At 50.3% G+C, this 21,733-nt stretch overlaps 1 protein-coding gene across 16 annotated transcripts in view; it reads left to right on the plus strand.

Moving 5' to 3' along the window:
• PFKFB4 (6-phosphofructo-2-kinase/fructose-2,6-biphosphatase 4) overlaps positions 1-12,430 on the plus strand; it is a 41,613-nt gene extending 29,183 nt beyond the window's left edge. For 10 of the 16 annotated variants that reach the window (XM_070237715.1, XM_005600694.4, XM_014731702.3 and 7 more), the window contains exons 10-14: positions 6,010-6,114; positions 8,215-8,344; positions 8,442-8,504; positions 9,423-9,487; positions 11,402-12,430. In XM_070237715.1, the coding sequence (XP_070093816.1) occupies positions 6,010-6,114; positions 8,215-8,344; positions 8,442-8,504; positions 9,423-9,487; positions 11,402-11,461 (423 nt within the window). In that variant the 3' untranslated portion in view covers positions 11,462-12,430. Of the gene's footprint in view, positions 1-6,009; positions 6,115-8,214; positions 8,345-8,419; positions 8,505-9,422; positions 9,488-11,401 lie in introns of all 16 variants that reach the window. The other 6 variants (XR_001378571.3, XR_011426916.1, XR_011426915.1 and 3 more) reach the window with 2 other exon arrangements.
• The last annotated feature ends 9,303 nt before the right edge of the window (positions 12,431-21,733 follow it).

Consider the following 21,733-nt stretch of genomic DNA (forward strand, 5'->3'; position numbering starts at 1 on the left):
ACTCTTTTTGTCTTGTAAAATGGAAACTCTATACTCATTAAACAATAACTCCCCATTCTCTCCTCCCCCCAGCCCCTGGCAACCTCCATTCTACTTTCTATCTCTGTGATTTTGACTACTCCAAGTACCTCACTTAAGTGGAATCATACAGTATTTGTCTTTTTGCAACTGGCTTATTTCACTTAGCATAATGCCCTCAGGGTTCATCCACGTTGTAGCATGTGTCATGATCACCTTCCTTTTTAAGGCTGAATAAGGTTTCATTGTATGGATATTCCACGTTTTGCTTATCCATTCATCTGTCAATGGACACTTGGGTTGCTTCTACCTTTTAGCTGTTGTAAATAATGCTGCTATGAACATGCGTATGCGACTATCTCTTTGAGACCTTGCTTTCATTTCTTTTTTGTTTTTTTGGTTTTTTTTTTAAGATTTAATTTTTCCTTTTTCTCCTCAAAGCCCCCTGGTACATCGTTGTGTATTTTTAGTTGTGGGTCCTCCTAGTTGTGGTACGTGGGATGCCGCCTCAGCATGGCTTGATGAGTGGTGCCATGTCCGCGCCCAGGATGCAGACCAGGGAAACCCTGGGCCGCCGAAGCTGGAGAGTGCCAACTTAACCACTCGGCCACAGGGCCGGCCCCTCATTTCTTTTTAGTATATACCTAGACATGGGATTGCTGGATCATATGGTATTTCTGTTTTAATTTTTTTGAGGAACCACTATAGTACTATTTTCCACAGTGGCTGTACCACTATACATTCCTACCAACAGTGCATAAGGGTTTCAGTTTCTCTACATCTATGCCAACAACACTTGTTGTTTTTCTGTTTTTTTGGGAGTAGCCTTCCTAATGGGTATGAGGTGGTATCTCATTGTGGTTTTAATTTGCCCATCCCTACTTTTTATCTGTATTTTTTGGTTATATTTACTCCCTTTTATTTTTAACCTTTTTGTATCATTTTCTTTAGATGAAAGGAGCACATCTTTGGTTTATTTTCCAGCCTAGCTTGAGAGCTTTTTTCCATTCAGGGATCTAAACCCATTTACATTTATTATTATAATTGCTGTGTTTGATCTTGTTTTAAATACTTTGTAGTTTTCTCTTTATTCCAGTTTTTCTGTATGAAGATCATCTTTTTGTATAAAAAAAAGATGTATAAATATCGCCTTTGGAAGGCAGACAGTGTTTCTATTCCAGTAGTCATTACCTTGAAGCTTTTCAAAGACATTCTTTTTTTTTTTTTTCTTTGAGGAAGGTTAGCCCTGAGCTAACATCTGCCACCAATCTTCCTCTTTTTGCTGAGGAAGCCTGGCCCTGAGCTCACATCTGTGCTCATCTTCCTCTACTTTATATGTGGGACGCCTGCCACAGCATGGCTTGCCAAGCAGTGCCGTATCCGCACCCAGGATCTGAACCCGCGAACCCCAGGCCGCCAAAGCAGAACATGTGCACTTAGCTGCTGTGCCACTGGGCCAGCTCCCTCAAAGACATTCTTAAGCAGGATGCACATAAAGGAATAATTAAAATATACTTGTGAAAGTTATTAACAGGAAAATAATTCTTGGCTCTGTTGGGAAAGATGAGGCTGTGTTATTTCCATCTATTTCCTTTCTTCTCAGTTTTTTCGTTAATGTAGTTGGGCAGAGTTCAGGATCATGATTTTTTAAATCTGTGTTTTTCTCTTCTTCGCAGTTAATGATCTCTTTCAAAAGAGTAAGCACTTTTTGTAGCCTATTTTGTAACTCATTTAACCATTTGTAGGCTCCCATCAGCTGTGGCTGGTGGGAGCTGTGGGAGGTCTCCAGGCTCTGATTTCTTTCTCAGGCAAAGGGCAGCTCCCTGGGACAGGTTAGGGGCCGTGTCTGCCCTGCAGGGACAGGGACGTGGCTCTAGCATTTGGTTTTGCAGAGAAACCTTTGGCTGCCCCAATTTGTTTCCTTTGAAGTTAATCTGATTCTTTTCCTAGATGCTTGTGGATTCCCTTCTTGATCTTTCATATTTGGCATCTACTGGAACTTGTAGGACCTATTAATCATCCATGTTATCTTTGTTCTTTTTCTCTGTTCTGGTAAACAGCCTTGGGCTAGTCTTCTATGTCAACATCCGGATTTTTTTCATAATTTAATCCACAACTTACTGCCTTATTTTTCCTTTTTTTTTAAAAAAAACCAAACGGCTTTATTGAGATATGAATCATGTATCATACAGTTCACCTAAAGTATATAATCCAGTGGTTTTTAATGTATTCAAAGAGTTATACAATCATTGCCACAGTCAATTTTAGAACATTCCATTACTTAAAAAACAACCCTACAGGGGCTGTCCCCATGGCCGAGTGGTTGAGTTCATGCGCTCTGCTCTGGTGGCCCAGGGTTTCGCTGGTTCGGATCCTGAGCTTGGACCTAGCAGGCCATGCTGAGGCGGCGTCCCACAGAGCAGAACTAGAAGGACCTACAACTAGAATATACAACTATGTATATGTACTGGGGGGCTTTGGGGAAAAGGGAAAAAAAAGAATATTGGCAACAGATGTTAGCTCAGGTGACAATCTTTAATAAGAACAACCCCATAGGACCAGCCCATGGCCTAGTGGTTAAGTTCGGTGTGCTCTGCTTTGGCCGCCCCGGTTTAGTTCCCAGGAGTGGACGTACACCACTTGTCTGTGACCATGCTGTGGTGGTAGCCCACATACAAAAAGAGGAAGATTGGCAGCGGATATTAGCTCAGGGCGAATCTTCCTCAGCAAAAAAAAAAGCAACCATATACCCCTTAGCAGTTGCTCCCCATTTCCTTCCAACCCCTCCCACAAGCCTTAGGCTACTACTATTTTGTGTCTCTATAGGTTGTCGTATTTTGAACATTTTATGTAAATGGAATCATATGATAGGTGGTCTTTTATGACTGGCTTCTTTCACTTAGCGTGTTTTCAAGGTTCATCTTTGTGGTACACAGAACTTCATTTCTGTGGTATCAGAACTTCATTTCTTTATATTGCCAAGTACTAAGTAGTCTGTTGTGTGGATAGACCACATATTATTTACTCATTCATCAGTTGGTGGGCATTTGGGTAGTTCCCATTTTTGGGCTTTAGGAATAATGTTGCTGTGAACATTCACGTTCAAGTTTTTGTGTGGACATGTTTTTATTTCTCTGGGGTACATACCTAGGAGTGGAATTGCTAGGTTACATGGACACTTTATGTTTAACCTTTTGAGGACCTGCCAGACTGTTTTCCAAAGCAGCTGCACCATTTCACCTTTCCACCAGCTGTATATGAGAGTTCTGATTTCTCCACATCCTTGCCAACACTTGTTATTATCTGTCTTTTTGATTATACCACACAACTCTGGAACACAATTCAGCCAAGTTCTCTGCCATTTTGTAACAAAGATCGCCTTTTCTCTAGTGTCCAATGACATACACCTCATTTCCTTCTGAGGTCTCACCAGACATACCTTTAATAATCAGATTTTTAGCAACATTCTGTTCATGATGACATATGTATCCTGGAAGACGATGGAAGCTCTGTCTACTGTGCTTCACTTTCTTCTGAGCCTTCACCAGAATCACTTTTAATGTGCATATTTTTACGAAGTTTCTGGTGGTTGCCAGCAGTCCTTGGCATTCCTTGGCCTACAGCTGCATCACTCCAATCCCAGTCTCCATCATCGCATGGCTTCTTCCCTATGCGTCTCTCTGTGTCTTCACTGGCCTTCTTGAAACAATACCAGTCACCCTTAAATGACCTCATCTACTTGGTTACATCTGCAAAGATCCTATTTCCAAATAAGGTCACGTTCACAGGTACCAGTGGTTTAGAATTCATACCTTTTCTAGGGGGACACATTGAACTCACAACAGGTGGTTTGCATCTTTCTAGGAATTTTCCTTTTTCATTTAAGTTATCTAATTTGTTGGTATAAGGTTGTTAACGATAGTCCCTTACAATCCCTTTCATTTCTGTAAGCTTGGTAGCAGTGTCCCTCTTTGATTCCTAATTTTAATAATTTGAGCTTTCTTTTTTCTTGTCAGTCTAGCAAAAGATTTGTGAATTCTCTTGATCTTTTCAAAGCACCAACTTTTGATTTTGTTGCTTTTCTCTGTTTTCTGTTTTCTATTTCATTAATTTCTGCTCTAATCTTTATTATTTCCTTTTTCCTGCTTGCTTTGGGTTTAATTTGCTCTTCTTTTTCCAGTATCTTAAAGTGGAAGATTAGATTGTTGATTGGAAATCTTTTTCAATTATTATATTGAGGTCATATTGCTTTGTAACATTGTATAATTTCAGGTATACGTTGTTATATATCAGTTTCTTTTTTTTTTTTAAAGATTTTATTTTTTTCCTTTTTCTCCCCAAAGCCCCCTGGTACATAGCTGTATATTCTTCGTTGTGGGTCCTTCTAGTTGTGGCATGTGGGATGCTGCCTCAGCGTGGCTTGATGAGCAGTGCCATGTCCGTGCCCAGGATTTGAACCAACAAAACACTGGGTTGCCTGCAGCGGAGCGCATGAACTTAACCACTTGGCCATGGGGCCAGCCCCAGTATATATCAGTTTCTGTATGGACTGCATTGTGCTCACCACCAGTAGTCTAATTTTTATCACCATACATAAGTGCCCCTTTACTCCTTTTGCCCACCCCTTTACCCCGTTCTCCCCTGGTAACAACTAATCTGTTCTTTTTGTCCATGTGTTTATCTTCCACATATGAGTGAAATCATACAGTATTTGTCTTTCTCTGGCTTATTTTGCTTAACATCATACCCTCAAGATCCATCCATGTTGTTGCAAATGGGAGGACTTTGTCTTTTTTTATGGCTGAGTAGTATTCCATTGTATATTATACATACATACATGCTATATATACATACATACATATACGTATACATACATACATACTATACAAAGTGGTAATCTATTGTGTATGTATACCACATCTTCTTTATCCATTCATCAGTTGATGGACACCTAAGTTGCTTCCACATCTTGGCTATTGTGAATAATGCTGCAATGAACATAGGGCTGCATAAATCTCTTTGAATTGTTGGTTTCATGTTCTTTGGATATATACCCAGTAGTGAGATAGCTGGATCATATGGTATTTCTATTTATAATTTTTTGAGAAATGGAAATCTTTTTTGATACAGGCATTTACAGCTATAAATTTTCCTCTTTTATCTTTCCTTTTTAAGAGACAGCTTTGCCCCCAGGGCTTTGTGTAGAAAAAAGCGCTTAGAACAAAGGCAGAGATCAGCAGCTTTTTCTTAAGGGTACTTTATTGCTTCTTCCTCTCGTTGGGCATGTTCTGTGTGCTGGCTCTTGGCTTGAGCCTTGGAAGGACACTGGACAGTTCACTCATCTTCTGGGCTCCTTAGCAGAGGAGTGCTTTGGAGGGAGCTTGTCTCTCCTTGCCGTGTTCCAGGGGAGTGGTCCATAATGCTGCTCATAATGTGGGCTGTCAGGGGTAGTCATGGCTAATGAAGTGATGGCCCAGTGTGCTCTGGGCCTCTCTGGACCCTTACATGACACTTAAGTGTTCTCAACCAGTGTTCTCTCTCTGCTGATTTTTTTTAATGGCCTTTTTAAATGGTAATCTATGCTTTGTGTGTGTGTGTATCCTGAATGACACAAGTGAAATCTTACTTTGTAGCTTGCACAACAGTCCATACTCAGGAGTAGTATTTCCACAGCACAGAAAACAAAAGACACGTTAGAAAAGACACATAGTTAACATTTTTGTGTTTATTTTTATGGCATAAACTGGATGAATGGTTGATGGATGGGTAAAAGTCTATTCTGATAGCTTTTTCTAAATGAGGGGCCACCCCCTGCTCAGTGTCCCCAGAGGACCTGCTCTTCCCAGATGGGTTCTAAGCTCCAGGCTGGGAGGGCCTACATGGCCCAGCAAATGCTCCGTAAACCTGGTCCCCTTTGCCTGCCCTCCCCCCAACACAGGGCTGATCCCGGGGCCTGGCATGGGAGGTGTGATGACTATGGTGTCTCCCTAGGGCGTCTGTGAGGAAATGACTTACGAGGAAATTCAAGATCATTATCCACTGGAGTTTGCCCTGCGGGACCAGGACAAGTACCGGTACCGGTACCCGAAAGGAGAGGTAGGTGGGCTTTGGGGGCTTAGTCCCAGCCGCCTGCTGCCTTCCTAGGAAGACCACCTGTGGCTGAGGACCCTGTGGGGCTCTGCCGAGGCTATGTGGACAGCAGGAGGGCCTGGCCTCAGAGGTAGGCCAGTCCAGGTGTGTGTGTCATCTCCACTGCTTCCCGCCCGTGTGGCCCAGGCTGCAGCCCCCTCCTTGGGTGGTGGATGGACAGTGCTGCACAGGACTCCTAGCCCTGAGTCCCACTGGATCCCCATCACTCCCCATCTTTCCCTTCTTCCTTCCTGGAGGTGTCACAGCGTTATCCTGTCCTCCGCGGCTCCAGGCACCCCCCTAGCCCTAAATCCAGACCTAGGGAGACTTTACCCAGATGGGTCCTGGCCACTACAATCCACCTGCACTCATCACCTTTCGTTACACTGGCTCCTGCCTCTGTCCAGACCCCAGGTCACAAACAGGGTCACCTTTGACTTGGGTTATCTCCCACTTCCAGGAGGTGGTCTGGTGCTTGTCGCCAAATTAAAATACCCCCACAGACACACATGTGTGTACACACATACCCATACACACATAGAAGCCCCCCATCCAGATGCCTGGCTCACAGGCCCCTATGCTATACTGTCCTCAGGAACAGTATAGCTCTGGGTGACATTAATTATTCCCCACATCATATTGTGAGGCCGAGCTCAGATGTGGAACCAACCCAGATAACAGTAAAAAGAAACAAAACAGGGCCGGCCCGGTGGCGCAGCGGTTAAGTTCGCACGTTCCGCTTCTCAGCGGCCCAGGGTTTGCCGGTTTGAATCTCGGGTGTGGACATGGCACCGCTTGCCATGCCATGCTGTGGTAGGCGTCCCACGTATAAAGTAGAGGAAGATGGGCACAATGTTAGGGCCAGGCTTCCTCAGAAAAAAGAGGACTGGCAGTAGCTGGCTCAGGGCTAATCTTCCTCAAAAAAAAAAAAAGAAACAAAACAGGTGCCGCCCCATGGCCTAGTGGTTTAAGTTTGCGTGCTCTGCTTCCGTGGCCCAGGTTTTCACTGGTTCGGATCTTGCGCGTGGACATGGCACTGTTCATCAAGCCGTGCTGAGGCGGCGTCCCACATAGCACAAGCAGAAGGACCTAGAACTACAATATACGACTATGTACTGGGGGCTTTGGGGAAAAGAAGAAGGGGGGAAAAAAAAAGAAGATTGGCAACAGATGTTAGCTCAGGTGCCAGTCTTTTTAAAAACAAGAAAAGAAAAGAAACAAAACAGTTGGCTGTGCAAACTTTAGAATACAGGGGGAAAATTGGTAGGGAAAGTATAGTTACCAAAAGAACCAATCAAGGATTTCCCTAGGACTACCAGAGGCCAGCACAAATCCATATTGGTTTTGTTTCCAATCAAAACATGGGGCAAATTCAGCTCCAAGTACGTGAGGCTTTTTTTGTTTGGAAGGACCGCTCACTGTGTGAAAAGAGGGATGAAACCCCGCAGGGCTTGGTCTGTAGTGAAAATCTCCAAACCTGCCAAGTAGAGGGATTGGTCTAAGGGCCCCCACCGGATACCTCAGGACACCCAGGGTGGTACAGGACAGGCAGACTGCAAGGATCGTTCTTGCAACTTCCGGTGTTTCTGACAGGTCACCCTAGTTTCGGGGGCTTTTTGTGTACTGCGTCTGCTGTGAGCTGGGAGGGAGCAGTGCCTTTTCCACCACTCATCAGTTGCCAGCATGTGAATCCCAGCAGTCGAGGGTTCAGCGAAGGGCCATGTGGGTGGACATGGAGGTTGCCCTTTGGGATGGCAGCCTGAGGCCCAGCCCTGTCCTCTCAGTCCTACTGGGACCTGGCCCTGGAATGGGGACGTGATCCCTTTCCCAGGCTACCAATCCTCACCCCCTCAGCTTCCTTCTCAAATGGACATCTCACTGTCGCAGTCCTGTGGCGGTAAGCTGCCCAGCCCCAGACCCTCAGGAGCCAGGCTGGAGGACACTTAACCACAACCTCCCAGAGTGGTGAGGAGTTCCAGGAGTGAGAAGGTAGCCCACTACCCAGGATGTCTCCCTCTCTGCCCCCTGGAGCTGGGCCTGAGGGACCCTTTCCACTTGCCCTTGCAGTCCTATGAGGACCTGGTCCAGCGACTCGAGCCTGTCATCATGGAGCTGGAGAGGCAAGAGAACGTGCTGGTCATCTGCCACCAGGCTGTGATGCGCTGCCTCCTGGCTTACTTCCTTGACAAGGCCGCAGGTGCGGGCCCTGCCCCGGGGGAGGTGGGGTGTGTGTGAGGGGACGACTGTCACCTGGGCATCCCTGGCATGCCAGCCCTCCCCGTCTGTGTCCACAGAACAGCTTCCCTACCTCAAGTGTCCGCTGCACACGGTCCTGAAGCTGACCCCTGTGGCTTACGGTAAGGAAACTTCCTGTGCACTGACCTTGGCTGCCAGGGTCTGGCTGTCTGCATGCTTCCGTGACTTCCTGCAAACCCCTTATAAATTCTGTTAGGAGCTCACTCCTCCTCCCTCCACCCTACTATCTTTTCCACTTTGCTTTTTAATTTTTTTGGTTTTATTGGTTTTTTATTGGTTTTTTGGTTTTTGGCCACAGAAAGTCTCCCCAGTGATCCTTCCTTAACCATCACCCACCCACATGAGGGCTTTTCTTCTGGTTTTTCCGTCACCCCCATGGCCCCCAGTACCTGAAACTTAAAGTATTCTGGGTACAGGGTGGTTTGCCTCCCACCTCTGCCTTTGGCTACACCAGGGGAGCCCCAGGCAGCTTCCTCAGCTCCTGGGCTCGGCTCCTTCCCTTCAGCATAGGCTGTGGCACCCCCAGGTGGTTGTGCTCTGGGGAGAATGACTGTAAAGCTCAGTGGCAGCTGGTGTCAATCCGTGTGCTCACCCCTCGTCCCCCAATACACTGAGCGCCTGGCACAATGTTGATTCAGCCTTGTGTGTATGACAGGTTTGGGTGGGGGTGGTCTTGGGGCCCTGAAAACTGAGTGTAATGACCCCATGCGGAACCAGGCTTATTGCTCCTCAGACCACCCTCGGCCCCCGAGGTTGGCAGCATAAGTCCTCAGTGTGGCCTGGATGTCTGGGCTCCACTGAAGCTGCACCGGACAGTGGCACATAAGCAAGGGCCTGACAAGGTGCCTTGTCCTTCGTCAGGGGTCCCCCAGAGCTGCCTAAGGTGGGAGGACTAGGGTGAGGCTGAGGCGCCAGCTCTGTCCTGTGTGCCCCACGCCTCCTCCTAAGATAAGTTTCTACCCTCTGTGGCTCCAGCTGCCTTTGAGGAGGGAGAATGGATTTGCATCTTCCCTTGGCAGGTTGTAAAGTGGAGTCCATATTTCTGAACGTGGTGGCTGTGAACACGCACCGGGACAGGCCTCAGGTAGCTATGGGGTCACCACTGGGGTGGTGGGCATGTTCCCGGGTGTGTCTAGACATGGCATCTTCCAGGGCTAGGCCCAGCTGGGGTGCCTGTCAGAGTGAGCTTCAGTTCTCTGCTCAAGGGGGCTGCTGTCTTATCTGCAGGATGAGGTCAGGGCTCTGGGTGTGGCCCTGGGCTAGGTCTTCCCGAGGGTGCTGCCTAGGGGGTGGGAAAGTGCCTGGCGCTGGGCCACCAGGCTTGGAAGCCCCTGAGCCTGGGTGTGGCTGCCTCCCCAGCAGCCCCACCACAGAAGTCTGAGCCAAGGAGGGAGGTCCCAGCTGGGGAAGAGGCTGGAGGCCAGTAAGGGGGCAGATGGGGATTCGTCCATGCTCTCCAACCAGCCCAGGCCTCATGAGCACCCTTTCCAACTCTGGCACTTTTAAAAATTAAAACAGTATTCTGCTTTGTTGAGGAAAGGGCCATGCAGATGCTGAGGGAGTCTTGGGACTGGGCAGAATGTTTCCTGCAGAAGAGCAGTTCACCATCCTGTGTTCCCCCAGTGCCTTGTTTAAGATAGAAGCTCCCTGAAGTGTTGCCCAGAATCACTTTCTATGCCCATATGGGGTCCTTCTGCCATGCTGATTACCTCTCCCTCTCCCACTGAAGCCAAGGGCAGGATTGCCCCTTCTGAACCCTATTCCCAGAGTCTACTGCACCAAGAAGGTTCCTGGGGCTTCAGTCGTGCCTGCTGCCACCCACGATGAGACATGCCAGGCCCTGGGTCCCTGCCGAGGGTGCTGGCCTTGGGCTGCTCACCTGCAGCCCCTTGGCCTTGAGCCCTGCAGGCAGAGATATGTGGATGTGTCTTCCTGCTTTCTAAGGCTGCCTCTCACCAGGAGCAGCTTCTTCCCCATTTGTCCTGAGAGTCTGGTCCAGGCCCAGTCTGGCACCCACAGGTCACAGGAAAAGGCATGTCCTAACAGACATCCTTTGTGCTGAGGAGAACTCAGATGGCATTGGGTCCCCAGCATTGACTGACCAGGTGATGGTGAGAGAGACCCCTGGATCTAGCAGGTGTTGAGGGCTGACCCACCTGGTCCACAGGGCAAGAGCTGGCATGGTCGTGAAGTAGCTGGCAGGCCACCCTGCCCGCCTCTGGGTGGGTGCTTCTAAGAGGCAAACTACTGCTTGTTACAGATTCCGGGATGCTTCCCTTTCAGGTGGGCGGATCCCCAGGTGCTAGCTCATCCTTGGGGGCAGCCTGTGGTGGGAAAGAGGGCCTTCAGACACACTGTCCCCATTGAGATTGTACCTGCCCTTACAATTCTGGTGGCCAGTCCTGTGAACCCGGGGGTGTGACCATGGGTATCATGTCTCCCTCCCTGCAGATCTGGGCATGTCACGTTGCACAGGGCTGCAACCTGGATCATTGGTGACTTGTTCCATTGGGCCACCAGGATTGGGAGTCACACAGGACAGTCTCATAGAGCTGAGGGAAGACTCAGGCCTCCTGTTCCTTAGGCCTGAGTTGCCCTGAGCTCAGCAGGCTGTGGACAAACTGGGCTCTGCAGCAGGGCGGGGACCATCTGTGGCTGAGGGCTTCAGGAGAGCCAGGGGGCCAGTTGACCCAGACCTGAGGCAGGAGGTGGAGATGGCCTTACTCTGGGTGATGCCTGACCTGTCTGCAAGGAGCAAGCGGGAACCAGAGGCATCCTCCAACCCCCCCCCACCCCTTGTTCTTGTGTTCATCCACCCACCGTGTTCAAGAGACTCTTGACCACACTCTTAGGGAAGTTGAGGTCTGGAGTACTGCTACCAGGGCTCCTCAGGGTAAGAATGTGAGGCCAGATGGCCACAGTGATGGGGAAAGCACACAGCAGGTGTCCGTCTATTGTTGCCGTGGGGTGAATGTTGTGTGTTTTTATTTTTGTGCAGAATGTAGACATCTCGAGGCCTCCAGAGGAAGCCCTTGTCACAGTCCCTGCTCACCAGTGACTGCGTCTCGTCCACTGTGACCCCTGGCAGGCATTGATCTCTGCAGCTGAGGTCATTCCAGGACCCCCGTCTGTGTGACAGTCGCCACACAGGAACGCCCTCAAAGCCATGCATGGCTGGTGGCACCCAGAACCCCTGCCCCAGCCCAACCCGCTTCCGTGTTGAGTCAGCAACGGGGTCGTACATGGTGCCTGACCTGCTGCTAAAAATCCTTCAGCCAGACTGTGTCTGCCCCGGGCTGGTGAGAGGTTTCCTGTGCCTGCTGTCTCTGTTGCAGCTTTTAGGTGTTCTCTCTCACTGGTCGGGTTGGCTTTGTGAAGTGTGAAACCCTAAAATGTGAAACAGAAAGCACTTGCTGTGATGGGCCCACCGTGGCCAAGCTGCAGGGTGGACCTGGGGACCCCTGCAGGGGCTCTGCTCTCCTCTCTGTGACCTCTTCTAGGGCCAGAGGCAAGGTCTTCATGGGATCCTGAGCTGCTGCTGCCTCAGGTGAGAGGGAGGGCCCTTCCCATCCTGCCCTGCCAGGAACTGAAGAGCTTCCTCCAAGGCAGACGTGCCCACTGGCCAGGTGCTTGTGTCCCTGCCACCGCATTTGAGGACACTCATGAAAGCAGTGTGCTCACTTCAGCACGTTGTGATGCACAGAAGCATTCAGGGTGCGGAGCACGCGTGGTCACCCCTTCCCAGTTGTGTGTACACTGGAATCCTTGCGGGAGCTGGGGCCCAGGCCGGCCCTTCCCCACTGCTCTGGTGGTGAAACCACGTAAAGCCAGGGCGGTGTGTGAGTTACTCTTCCCAGTTCACACTCCCATGTGCTCAAGGGAGGGGCTGCCGTCCTGTCTGCCCCCTCTGGCTGTGCCGCCAGGCTACCTCCCACTCCTGCTGCCTGTGTCCACATGGGAGTGGACACCAGTGACAGGGACATGCATTTGCTGTGAATGATTCAGAAAAGCTTGTTGTGGTCCTGTACAGCCTGTCCTGTCGTTTGTGACTCCACGTGGGGGGCGGAGCAGGGGAAAGGTCAGAACCCAGAGGCTGCCCCTCTCCAAGGGAAGATTTTCCCAGCGACTTCACGGCTCTTTGTTCACATGCACAGGAGCCTGGTAAAAATGACCTTGGGGAGTCTGCCGTCTGTCACGCCCCTGAGTTCTTTTGGGCCCAGAGAGACAGCCTGGGCAGCGGGTTCCAGCTGTATTTTATAGCTGGGCAAATGGACTGGCCAGCAAGTCATGGGGTTAGGTGAGAAAGTGTCTGATTTGTAGTCAGATGCCCTGCTGCCCACAGGTGGTCCTTGGTGAAGTCAGGCCCCAGGATCCCAAGCCCATTTTGCACCCAGAATCTTTCCTGGGCTGTGCTTGGCAGAGCAGCCACGTTTCCCAGCCCCCCAGAGCTTTGCAGTCCACAGGTGCCACCTGTCCTTGAACGAAGTCATGTTCCTGGCCCCACTGGTATTCTCAGCTTCGTATGCTGCAGTACCTGTGGACAAACACAGGTGGAGAGGTGTCCAGGGTGGGGCTGGGGAAGGATCCTCCTTCTGGACTTGTTTCCTGTCAGACCCCCAAGCCCCTTAGACCCAAAGCCAGAGGAGCTTGCCACTGCCTTTGGGATATAGGGACTGCAGCCTTTGTTTCTGTGTTCCCCAGAATTTGGGTGACTTTTGGTTACCTGGGCACACTCCCTTGTTGGCCATAATGGGTCCCTTCAGTCAGTGGCATGGACATCTGGATGTCCGCACCTCTCTAGAACCTCAGGCCAGCGAGATCAGCAAGGCCTTTTCTCTCTATGTCCAGAAGTCAGTCAAGAGCTGCTTGACCTGAATGTGTTACAAGGATTGGGATAGGGCAGAGGGAAGTCTGGGGTCACATCCTGAGCTGGGGCGGCCCCTCCTTCCCTCTGCCCTGGAGTGGTCTCTGCATGGGCAGCAACCCACCTGGTGGGCTGCCAGGTTTTAGCTGGGATGGTCAATGTGCATGTTTCAGACCTTCTGCTCTCTCTGGAATGGGTAGTGTTGGATCTCAGCCACCCATCAGACTGTGTCCGGCATTCTTTGCAATAAATACTTAAAAAAATAATATTAATCTAAGGTTGTATCTTGTGGCCAGCTCTCCATTTGTCAAGTGTCCTTCCCGGCCAGTGCTGCAGAACCGCATGTTGGGGTCTCTCTCCTAGGTCTGTGTTGGGATCCTTGGTCCAGCTCCCACCCCTATGCCTACCCCTCTCTGGAGAGGAAACTGTCTTGCCCTGGAGTGAGCCCTGGGCCTGGCACACACGGGCAGGGGCAGGGCCCGAGTTTTCTCTGGGCTGACCTGGGAATCTGGGATGGAGCACCATTAAGGGGAGGATTCTGGGGTCCCTAGAAATATGGGTCCCAAATGTTGGCATCCTTGGGGAGGGGAACCAGGGGCTGGATGGAGGATGGAGGGGCTGCATGAGGCCTTGGGTAGGGGCATGTTGTGGCTAGTTATATGGTGTTTGCTTTGTCACCTACTTCCAGGGTAGGGAATATGGTGACAAGGGGCAGGGCTTTCCCTTTCCCATGCCTCAAAATTTCATTGGACTTTCTAAACGTCCTGCCCTGGGCCTGGTCAGGCTGTTGGGAGGGCGGGTTGTAGGTGTTCCACCATGCAGGTGTTCCTCCATGGACGTGGTGGGGCTGAGCATGGCTGGGTGCCCACCTGCGCCTCTCCCAGTGTGTCAGGGCAGAGTGCGGCTATGGCTGGGCGGCTTTCGGGTGGTTCAGGGTTGCCGACAGCTATGGCTCTGCCTTACCCAGCTGTGTCACGGTGGATGACAGAAACCCCTGGGCTTCTTCCCGGCTCAGAGGGCTATCAGCTACAACCATTTTCCTGGCAAGCGAGGTTGGGGGCTGAGTTCCTGGGGTGGACAGCTGACCTCCTTGGAGGCTTCAGTACTTTTCGAAGAAGGTGTTGAAGACTTAGCAAAGCAACAGCAGAAGGAATGAAATAGAACACTATCATAATTTTTCTTCAGTTCCGACGTTCTACCCCAGCCTGGCAAGAATGACTATACATTGTCATGTTGAAGAATTTTGTAGCGTTTTTGGTTGCTAGGAAACAACGGCCATCAGGTAGGATCAGAGGATATTTGGATAGAATAAAATGCTGTTGCAAAGACATAGGTTTCAGCAACATTTGAATTATATTTATAATATAATAATTATATACCATATGTTAATAAAATAAAATATAATCATCACCTGTGAAGAGGAGTATCACCATGTTTGGTTTAGACCAATCATTGTTCATCCCCGGGGGCTGGGCACAGTGTTGTCTGAACAAAGCTATTTTATTGAACGTGAAAAATGGCTTTGTGGTCGACAGACTAGTGCCTGCCACACCCTGGTTAGTGGGCACAGGGCTCTTTGGTAAGGGTTATGGGGAAAGTACCTGCGTGAGCCTGTGCCATTTCACGGGGCTCTCCTTAGAGGGCACCCACCCCACTTCCTTCAGCAGCCCTGGGTTTGTAGACCGATCTGATCTAGAAAATTGGTAAGAAATCCTCTCTGTTACAGTCAGGTCTCTCTTGGGCAGACCTCCAGCTCTTTCGTTATACACATCAAGTAGGACTCTGCCTGCCTCCCCTTCGATTTTGGTCCTGGCAGCCTGGTGATCCTGCGAAAGATCCTTCCAGGTCTGACCATTCAGATTACCTGTAAGTCCTCCTGCATGTCCTGGTCTCCACACCTCTCTCTCCTCGAGCAGCTCAAGGTCCTGGTGTCTGCGATGAAATCAAGGAGCCGTGTCAACTATAGTGTCTCCAGTCAGAATCCCTGACCCATGGAGAACAGTGACTGTGGTGCTTGTTATGGTTGGAATTGTGTTCCCTCCTGAAATTCATATACTGAAGACCTAACCCCTGGTCCCTCAGGATGTGAGCTTATATGGAAGAGGGTCCTTGCAGATGTAATAAGATGAGGTCATACGGGAGTATGGTGGGCCCCTAATCCCAAATTCTCTAGCGCCTTCAGAGAGATCATGGACCTGCTGACACCTTGGTTTCAAGCTTCCAGCCTCCAGAACTGGGAAACAATAAATTGTTGTTTGAGCCTCTCAGTGTACAGACCTTAGATACCACAGCCCCAGCAAATTGAAACTTTTCAAAGATGCTCCCATCAGCAGTGGACTTCCAAAGGCCTTGGTGAAGGGAGTATCTTCTGGGTCCTCTGCAGGCACTCAGGGAAAAGGTGAGTTATCCGTGATTACTTCAGCCCTACAGTTATTTGAGTGAATGAATGAGCCTTCCTGAGGCTTTGGAGTCTCCTCTATACCGGGGAGCTTTTGGCATCTCAGTTGCATCTGGCGGGACCCAGCTTTCATTTCAGCCAACCAAATAGACACGCAGAACAGCCCCAGTCACTTATGCCAGCAAGTGCATCTGTAGTGATAAATTCAGCCCAATGTAAACTTATATTCTAATCTCCTTGGTCTAGGACGTCAATCTTTTCCCACACATATTCTCCATATTTTGGCCAATGTAAAATAATAGAGTCTTAACAATTCTTTTGATATATAAGCCTTCCCCTCTGGGTTTGACTTTGTAATAAGGTCTCCAGACATGCTGGAATCCATCTCTAGTCTAAGGCACTGGAGATACTAAGGAGTTGGGGAAGAGGGGCATGAGGAGACTTGGCTCCCCTTGCAAAGTAACTCCCTCATGAGGTCTCAGAGGAGGACACCATGCTTCGGTGGGCAAGGGAGGTGCAGAAGGGCCAGGGGTTGGTGGTAATTTTGTTCCTCCAAGTTCTTTCATATATCTTCATTCCACTTACTTCATTACCACGTTAAGTACCTACCATGGGCTAAGCAGTGGGGATACAGCAGTCAGTACCACAGGTAAACTCCCTGCTGTCTCAGAGCTGACATTCTTGTTTGTGGTGGGAGACAGAGTAAAGAAATAAAGATGTAGTATATTAGAGGGTGCTGGGACAGAGGGGAGGGCCTCACAGAGGGGCGACCAAAGGTCTGGATGAAGCCTGGAGCATCCACAGCCAGTGCAATACTGTGAAGGCAGGCTGTGCCCAGAGAGTCCCAGGGACATAGAGGAAGCGAGGGGTGGGGGTGGGGGAGCTGCAGAAGAGAGAATGAGGTGAAAGAAGACAAGGTCAGAGGTCATGGGGTACAGATGATGTGGGGCCTTGGAAATGAGAGGCCCATGAAGGGCTTTGAGCTGAGGGACTTGATCTGATGAACATTTTTAAAGGATCCCTCTGGCTGCTGCTGAATCAAGAATAGACTAATGGGGCAGAGTGGAAGCCAGGAGCCCTGTCTGGAGGCTGCTGTGATAGCCCAGGTGAGAGACCAAGATGCTTGTGATGGAGCTGTTGAGAAGCAGTCAGATTCTACTTCAATTTTGAAGGTAGAGCCAGGATTGACTGATGGTTTGGATGAAGGCACATGAGAAAGACAAGATGCCAAGGGATGGGGTTACCACTATGGACATGTGGAAGCCTGCGTGGGAAGCTAGTGGCGCTAGGGGGTCAGCAGCTCAGTTGAAGGCACATTAAGATGAAATGCCAGTTGGATCCAAGTGAAGATGTTGACAGAACAGTTGCATCTTCGAATCTGGAGTTCAAGAGCCCTAGGCTAGAGATAAGAAATGGCATCATCAGTGGGTAGATGACTTTGAGAGTTATGACACTGGATGGAAACTCCAAGGCGGGTGTAAATAGAGAAGAAATGGGGCTTAAGGACTGAGCCCTGGGGACCCCACATTAAGAGCTTGAGATGAGGAAGAGCCAGCAAAGGAGTGTGAGAAGGAGCAGTGTGGGGAGTGTGGGAGGAGGAGGGAGTGGCCCACTGTGTCAGATGACGCAGATGAGTGGTCAAGGAAGTTAAGGACTGAGAACTGCCCACTGGATGTAGGCATGTGGAGTCCTGTTTCCGGGGTCTCTGTGTGCACCCTCTGCTCTGTCCTGATCAGAGCCTAACTTGCACATAACGGCTTAGGGAGGCTGTGAATTCAACCCAGGTTTAGTCTGAAACCCTGAGAATCTACCTTTGGCTTTGATGCTGGGCTCTCTCAGCTCCACGGCTGCAACAATAGGAGACTCCTTTGCAAAGTTGAGAAATTTCTGTTTGTGCCTTGACATGAGTAGCTAAGAACCTGACCCTGTCATTCTTTCTTGAAGCTGTTTGGTGCTGTTAGAAGCAACCACCTAACGACCAGTCCTTCACTTCTCAGGCCCTTCATGCTATTCTAAGGTAATGGGCCTTGGCCTCAATGAGCGCATCACCTGAGTGGCCACCTGTGGTGTCTTGTTTTCTGATGCCACATCAGACACTAAATTGCGTGGGGTTTTCCACACCAACGATCAGTTCTCTGATTCTCCCACGCCAACTGGGGGTCCAACAATTCAATTCAGTTCTGACACTAACTCCAGAGTTAGTGCAGACACCACAGGTTAAGGGCTCAGTCCCTTAAGTCCCACAAGACTGCCCCCGCTTCAGGTGCCATTCCCAAGTCCTGAGAGGGCCACCTGTAACTTCTGACCAGCCGGCTATAGATGGGGGTCCCTACAACACCCTGCTCAGGTTTGATAATTCACTAGAACCACTGACAGAACTCAGGAAAACACTGTATTTCCATTTCCCAGTCTATATAAAGGTTGCAACTCAGGAACAGCCGAATGGAAGAGAGGCCCAGGGCGAGGTGCGCAGGGCGGGGAAGGGTGGTGCGGAGCTTCCAAGCTGCCCAAGGCTGCCGCCTTCCGGGTTCACCACCGTGCTCACCAACCCACGAGCTCCCTGAGGGCCACCGGTTCCGGGGGTTTTATGGCGGTTTCATTACGTAGGCATGCATGATTGATTAAATCCTTGGCCTATGGTGATAGATGTCAATCTCCACCCTCCATGCCCTCAGGTTGGGGGTGGGGCCGAAAGTACCAACCCTCTATTTTTTTTTTTTAGATTGGCACCTGAGCTAACATCTGTTGCCAATCTTCTCTTTTCTTCTCTCCAAAGCCCCCCAGTACATAGTTGTGTATTGTAATTGTGGGTCCTCCTAGTTGTGGCATGTGGGACGCCACCTCAGCATGGCCTGATGAGCGGTGCCATGTCTGCGCCCAGGATTTGAACCGGTGAAACCCTGGGCTGCAGAAGCGGAGCGTGGCCAGCTCTGCGCCGCCGCCCCCCCCCCCCCAACCCTCTGTTCCTGGCTGGGTCTTGTGGTGGCCAGCCCCTACCCTGAAGCTGTCTAGAGGGGAATGACTCCCTCTCACTGCTCCCCCCTCCCCGGCAGCAGTCATCTCATTAGCATACAAAAAAACAATAAATTCCAAGCATTTTAGGACCTCTGATACCAGGAAACAAGGTGAACAACTTTCTGTTTTCTCATTCCACACTGCCAGCAGTGGCTTTACTAGCTCTGTCACTTCAGCCTGTCAGGGTTGCTGGAGCCCTCCCCCAATCCTGGTTGGATTTCCCTGCTTTTAACTTCAACCAGGCAAATGTCCAGTCCGGGCACACCCCCATTTCCCTGGCCACCTGCTGCCATTCCTGGTGACAATTTCTCTATCAGTTGGAGGAAACTGACCCTGCCCAACTTGATCAGAAATGGAATTTATGGAGAGGAACTTGTGTAGCTCGCAGAGCCACCAAGTGGACTGGAGGGCAAGACTCAGAGGCCATACAGCTTCGTCTCCAGCCTGAATCACAGTTCTTGCTTTGGCCTGGTGAGCATGCCTGTTGCCACTGCCACAGGCCCAGCAGGGGACCTTGCAAGGCACAGCACTCACCATAGGCCCAGATGCTGCCTGCTGCTGCCTGGCTGCCATGACCCCACCAAAGCAAGGGGTCTGCTCTCCTGCCTCTGGTCACCAGCCTCACTGAGTTCCCACAGTAGCAGAAGACACCCACATGACCCAGGGTTTGGTGCTGGGCTGGGGGAATCACAAGGGCTGTGGGAACACGGAGGGCAGCCCAAACACAGACTTGGCATCTTGGGAGGCTTCCTGGAGGAGGTAGTGTCTAAATTGGGATCTAAAGAGGGTAGGGTAACGTGAATGGAGGCTGCTGAGAGCAGGAGGAACCCCATTCAGTGCTATGGACTGAACTTGAGACTTTATCTTAAGAGCCACAGGGAGCCACTGCAGGGTTTAGAGTGGGGGTGCTGTTAAAGAGAAATACAAGGGGGACCGCCCGGTGGAGCAGCGGTTAAGTGAGCACGTTCTGCTTTGGCGGCCCGGGGTTTGCCAGTTCGGATCCTGGGTGCGGACATGGCACCGCTCATCAAGCCATGCTGTGGTAGGTGTCCCACATATAAAGTAGAGGAAGATGGGCACGGATGTTAGCTCAGGGCCAGTCTTCCTCAGCAAAAAGAGGAGGATTGACAGATGTTAGCTCAGGGCTGATCTTCCTCAAAAAAAGAGAGAGAGAAAGATCACAGGCCCCAAATGGTGTCACTTATGCTAAAGCCCATGACACCTACCTAGGTTTCATACCTGACCTAACTGTAGTTTTGACCTTCCGCAGGAATATAATCTTTTTTTTTTTGAGGAAGAGTGGCCCTGAGCTAACATCCGTGCCCATCCTCCTCTACTTTATATGTGGGACACCTACCACAGCATGGCTTGCCAAGCGGTGCCATGTCCACACCCGGGATCCCAAGCGGCGAACCCTGGCCGCCAAAGCAGACCATGTGCACTTAACTGCTATGCCACTGGGCCTCAGGGCTATAATCTTAGTGGGTAGTCTAGAATTTCCTGACCAGCACCAGTGAGATAATCAGCATGATAAAACTCCTGCTGTCCCTTCCCCCACGGGAAGACGTCCTGGACTGAAACAATCCTTTCTTTTCTTTTGCTAATACTTTCTTGCCCTGCCCTCCTTCTGCACGTAGGAACCTTCCATTTTGTGTAACTCCTTTGAGTTTCTATCTTCTGGATGGCATGCACACTGATTCATGAGTCCTTGAATAAAGCCAACTAGATCTTCTAATTTACTTGGTTGAATTTTGCTTTTTAACAGGAATGTGACTGGTTTGTTCTTTCGGGAGGTCAGGACTGGAAGCATGGGAGGGAGGTGATGAGGATTTTTAGGCTGCTTAATTTTAAAATGGCTTATGATGAGGATTTTTAGGCTGGTTAGTTTTAAAACTACAGATGAGATTCAGGCTCCAAGGAGTGGAATTTGTTTGCCCCTTTGTTGGGAAACATTTACATTTCTAAGGGAAACCTCTATCTGTGAAGATGCCTCCCTCTCTGTGCCAGGAAGAGGGGGGGATGGTCTTATCTCTAGAGGCTCTTGGTCAATGCCAGAGGCAAGAACTTAAGTTGCTTGCTGTCTGGCAATCTCATGTAACTGATTTAGGGTGGTGGCTTCTGACCTTTACTTAATCCGATTCGATTCTTGTCTAAAAGTCATGGGATCACCCAACAACCAGACCCCACCTGCACTGATACCATTTTAACTTTTTTTTTGTTCTTTCCTTTGTCTTCGTAAAGAGATGACTCACATACCTATGCCTTAAATTTAGCCCTAACCCTCAACTCGGGGCAGCAGCAGGAGCTCTGACTGCCCGTGGGTCCTGTCCCCACGCACCAGCTCTGCCTGCCCATGGGTCCTGTCCCCATGCCAGCGGGGGCAGCAGCAGAAGCTCTGCCTGCCCATGGGCTCTGTCCCCATGCCAGCGGGGGCAGCAGAAGCGGCAGCAGCAGGAGCTCTGACTGCCCGTGGGTCCTGTCCCCACGCACCAGCTCTGCCTGCCCATGGGTCCTGTCCCCATGCCAGCGGGGGCAGCAGCAGTGGCTCTGCCTGCCCATGGGCTCTGTCCCCATGCCAGCGGGGGCAGCAGAAGCGGCAGCAGCGGGAGCTCTGACTGCCCATGGGTCCTGTCCCCATGCTATTCCACACTATTCTCTAAATAAAAGAGCACTACTGCCAGATCTTGAGAGTCTAAGAAATCTTTCTTTCGACTCCTCGGCTCACCGACCCCGCATCAGGAGGGAGGGGGTCCAGAGCTGGGTCAATGGGTGAAAGAAATGTTCTGGAGGTGGCGTGTGGGGAGAGTTGAGCAGCATGCCTGGGTGAACAGGTGGAGATGGGGACACAGATTTGGGGCCAGCGAGTTGCCTGTGGAGGCCCAGGAGATCTTTGGAGACTCAGCTCTGGGAGTCCGCAGGACACGGACAGTGCTGGATGGGCTCAGAATCTCGGAGGCCAAGAGTGCTGTGAGGGAGTTCAGGGTGGGGTCCCACTGTGCCTGGCGATTCTGCTGGGTGGTGAGCATGTGAGCATAGTGAGGAGGGGGCATTGA

The sequence above is a fragment of the Equus caballus genome, chromosome 16 (assembly GCF_041296265.1).
Source record: "Equus caballus isolate H_3958 breed thoroughbred chromosome 16, TB-T2T, whole genome shotgun sequence".
Classification (NCBI taxonomy): domain Eukaryota; kingdom Metazoa; phylum Chordata; class Mammalia; order Perissodactyla; family Equidae; genus Equus; species Equus caballus.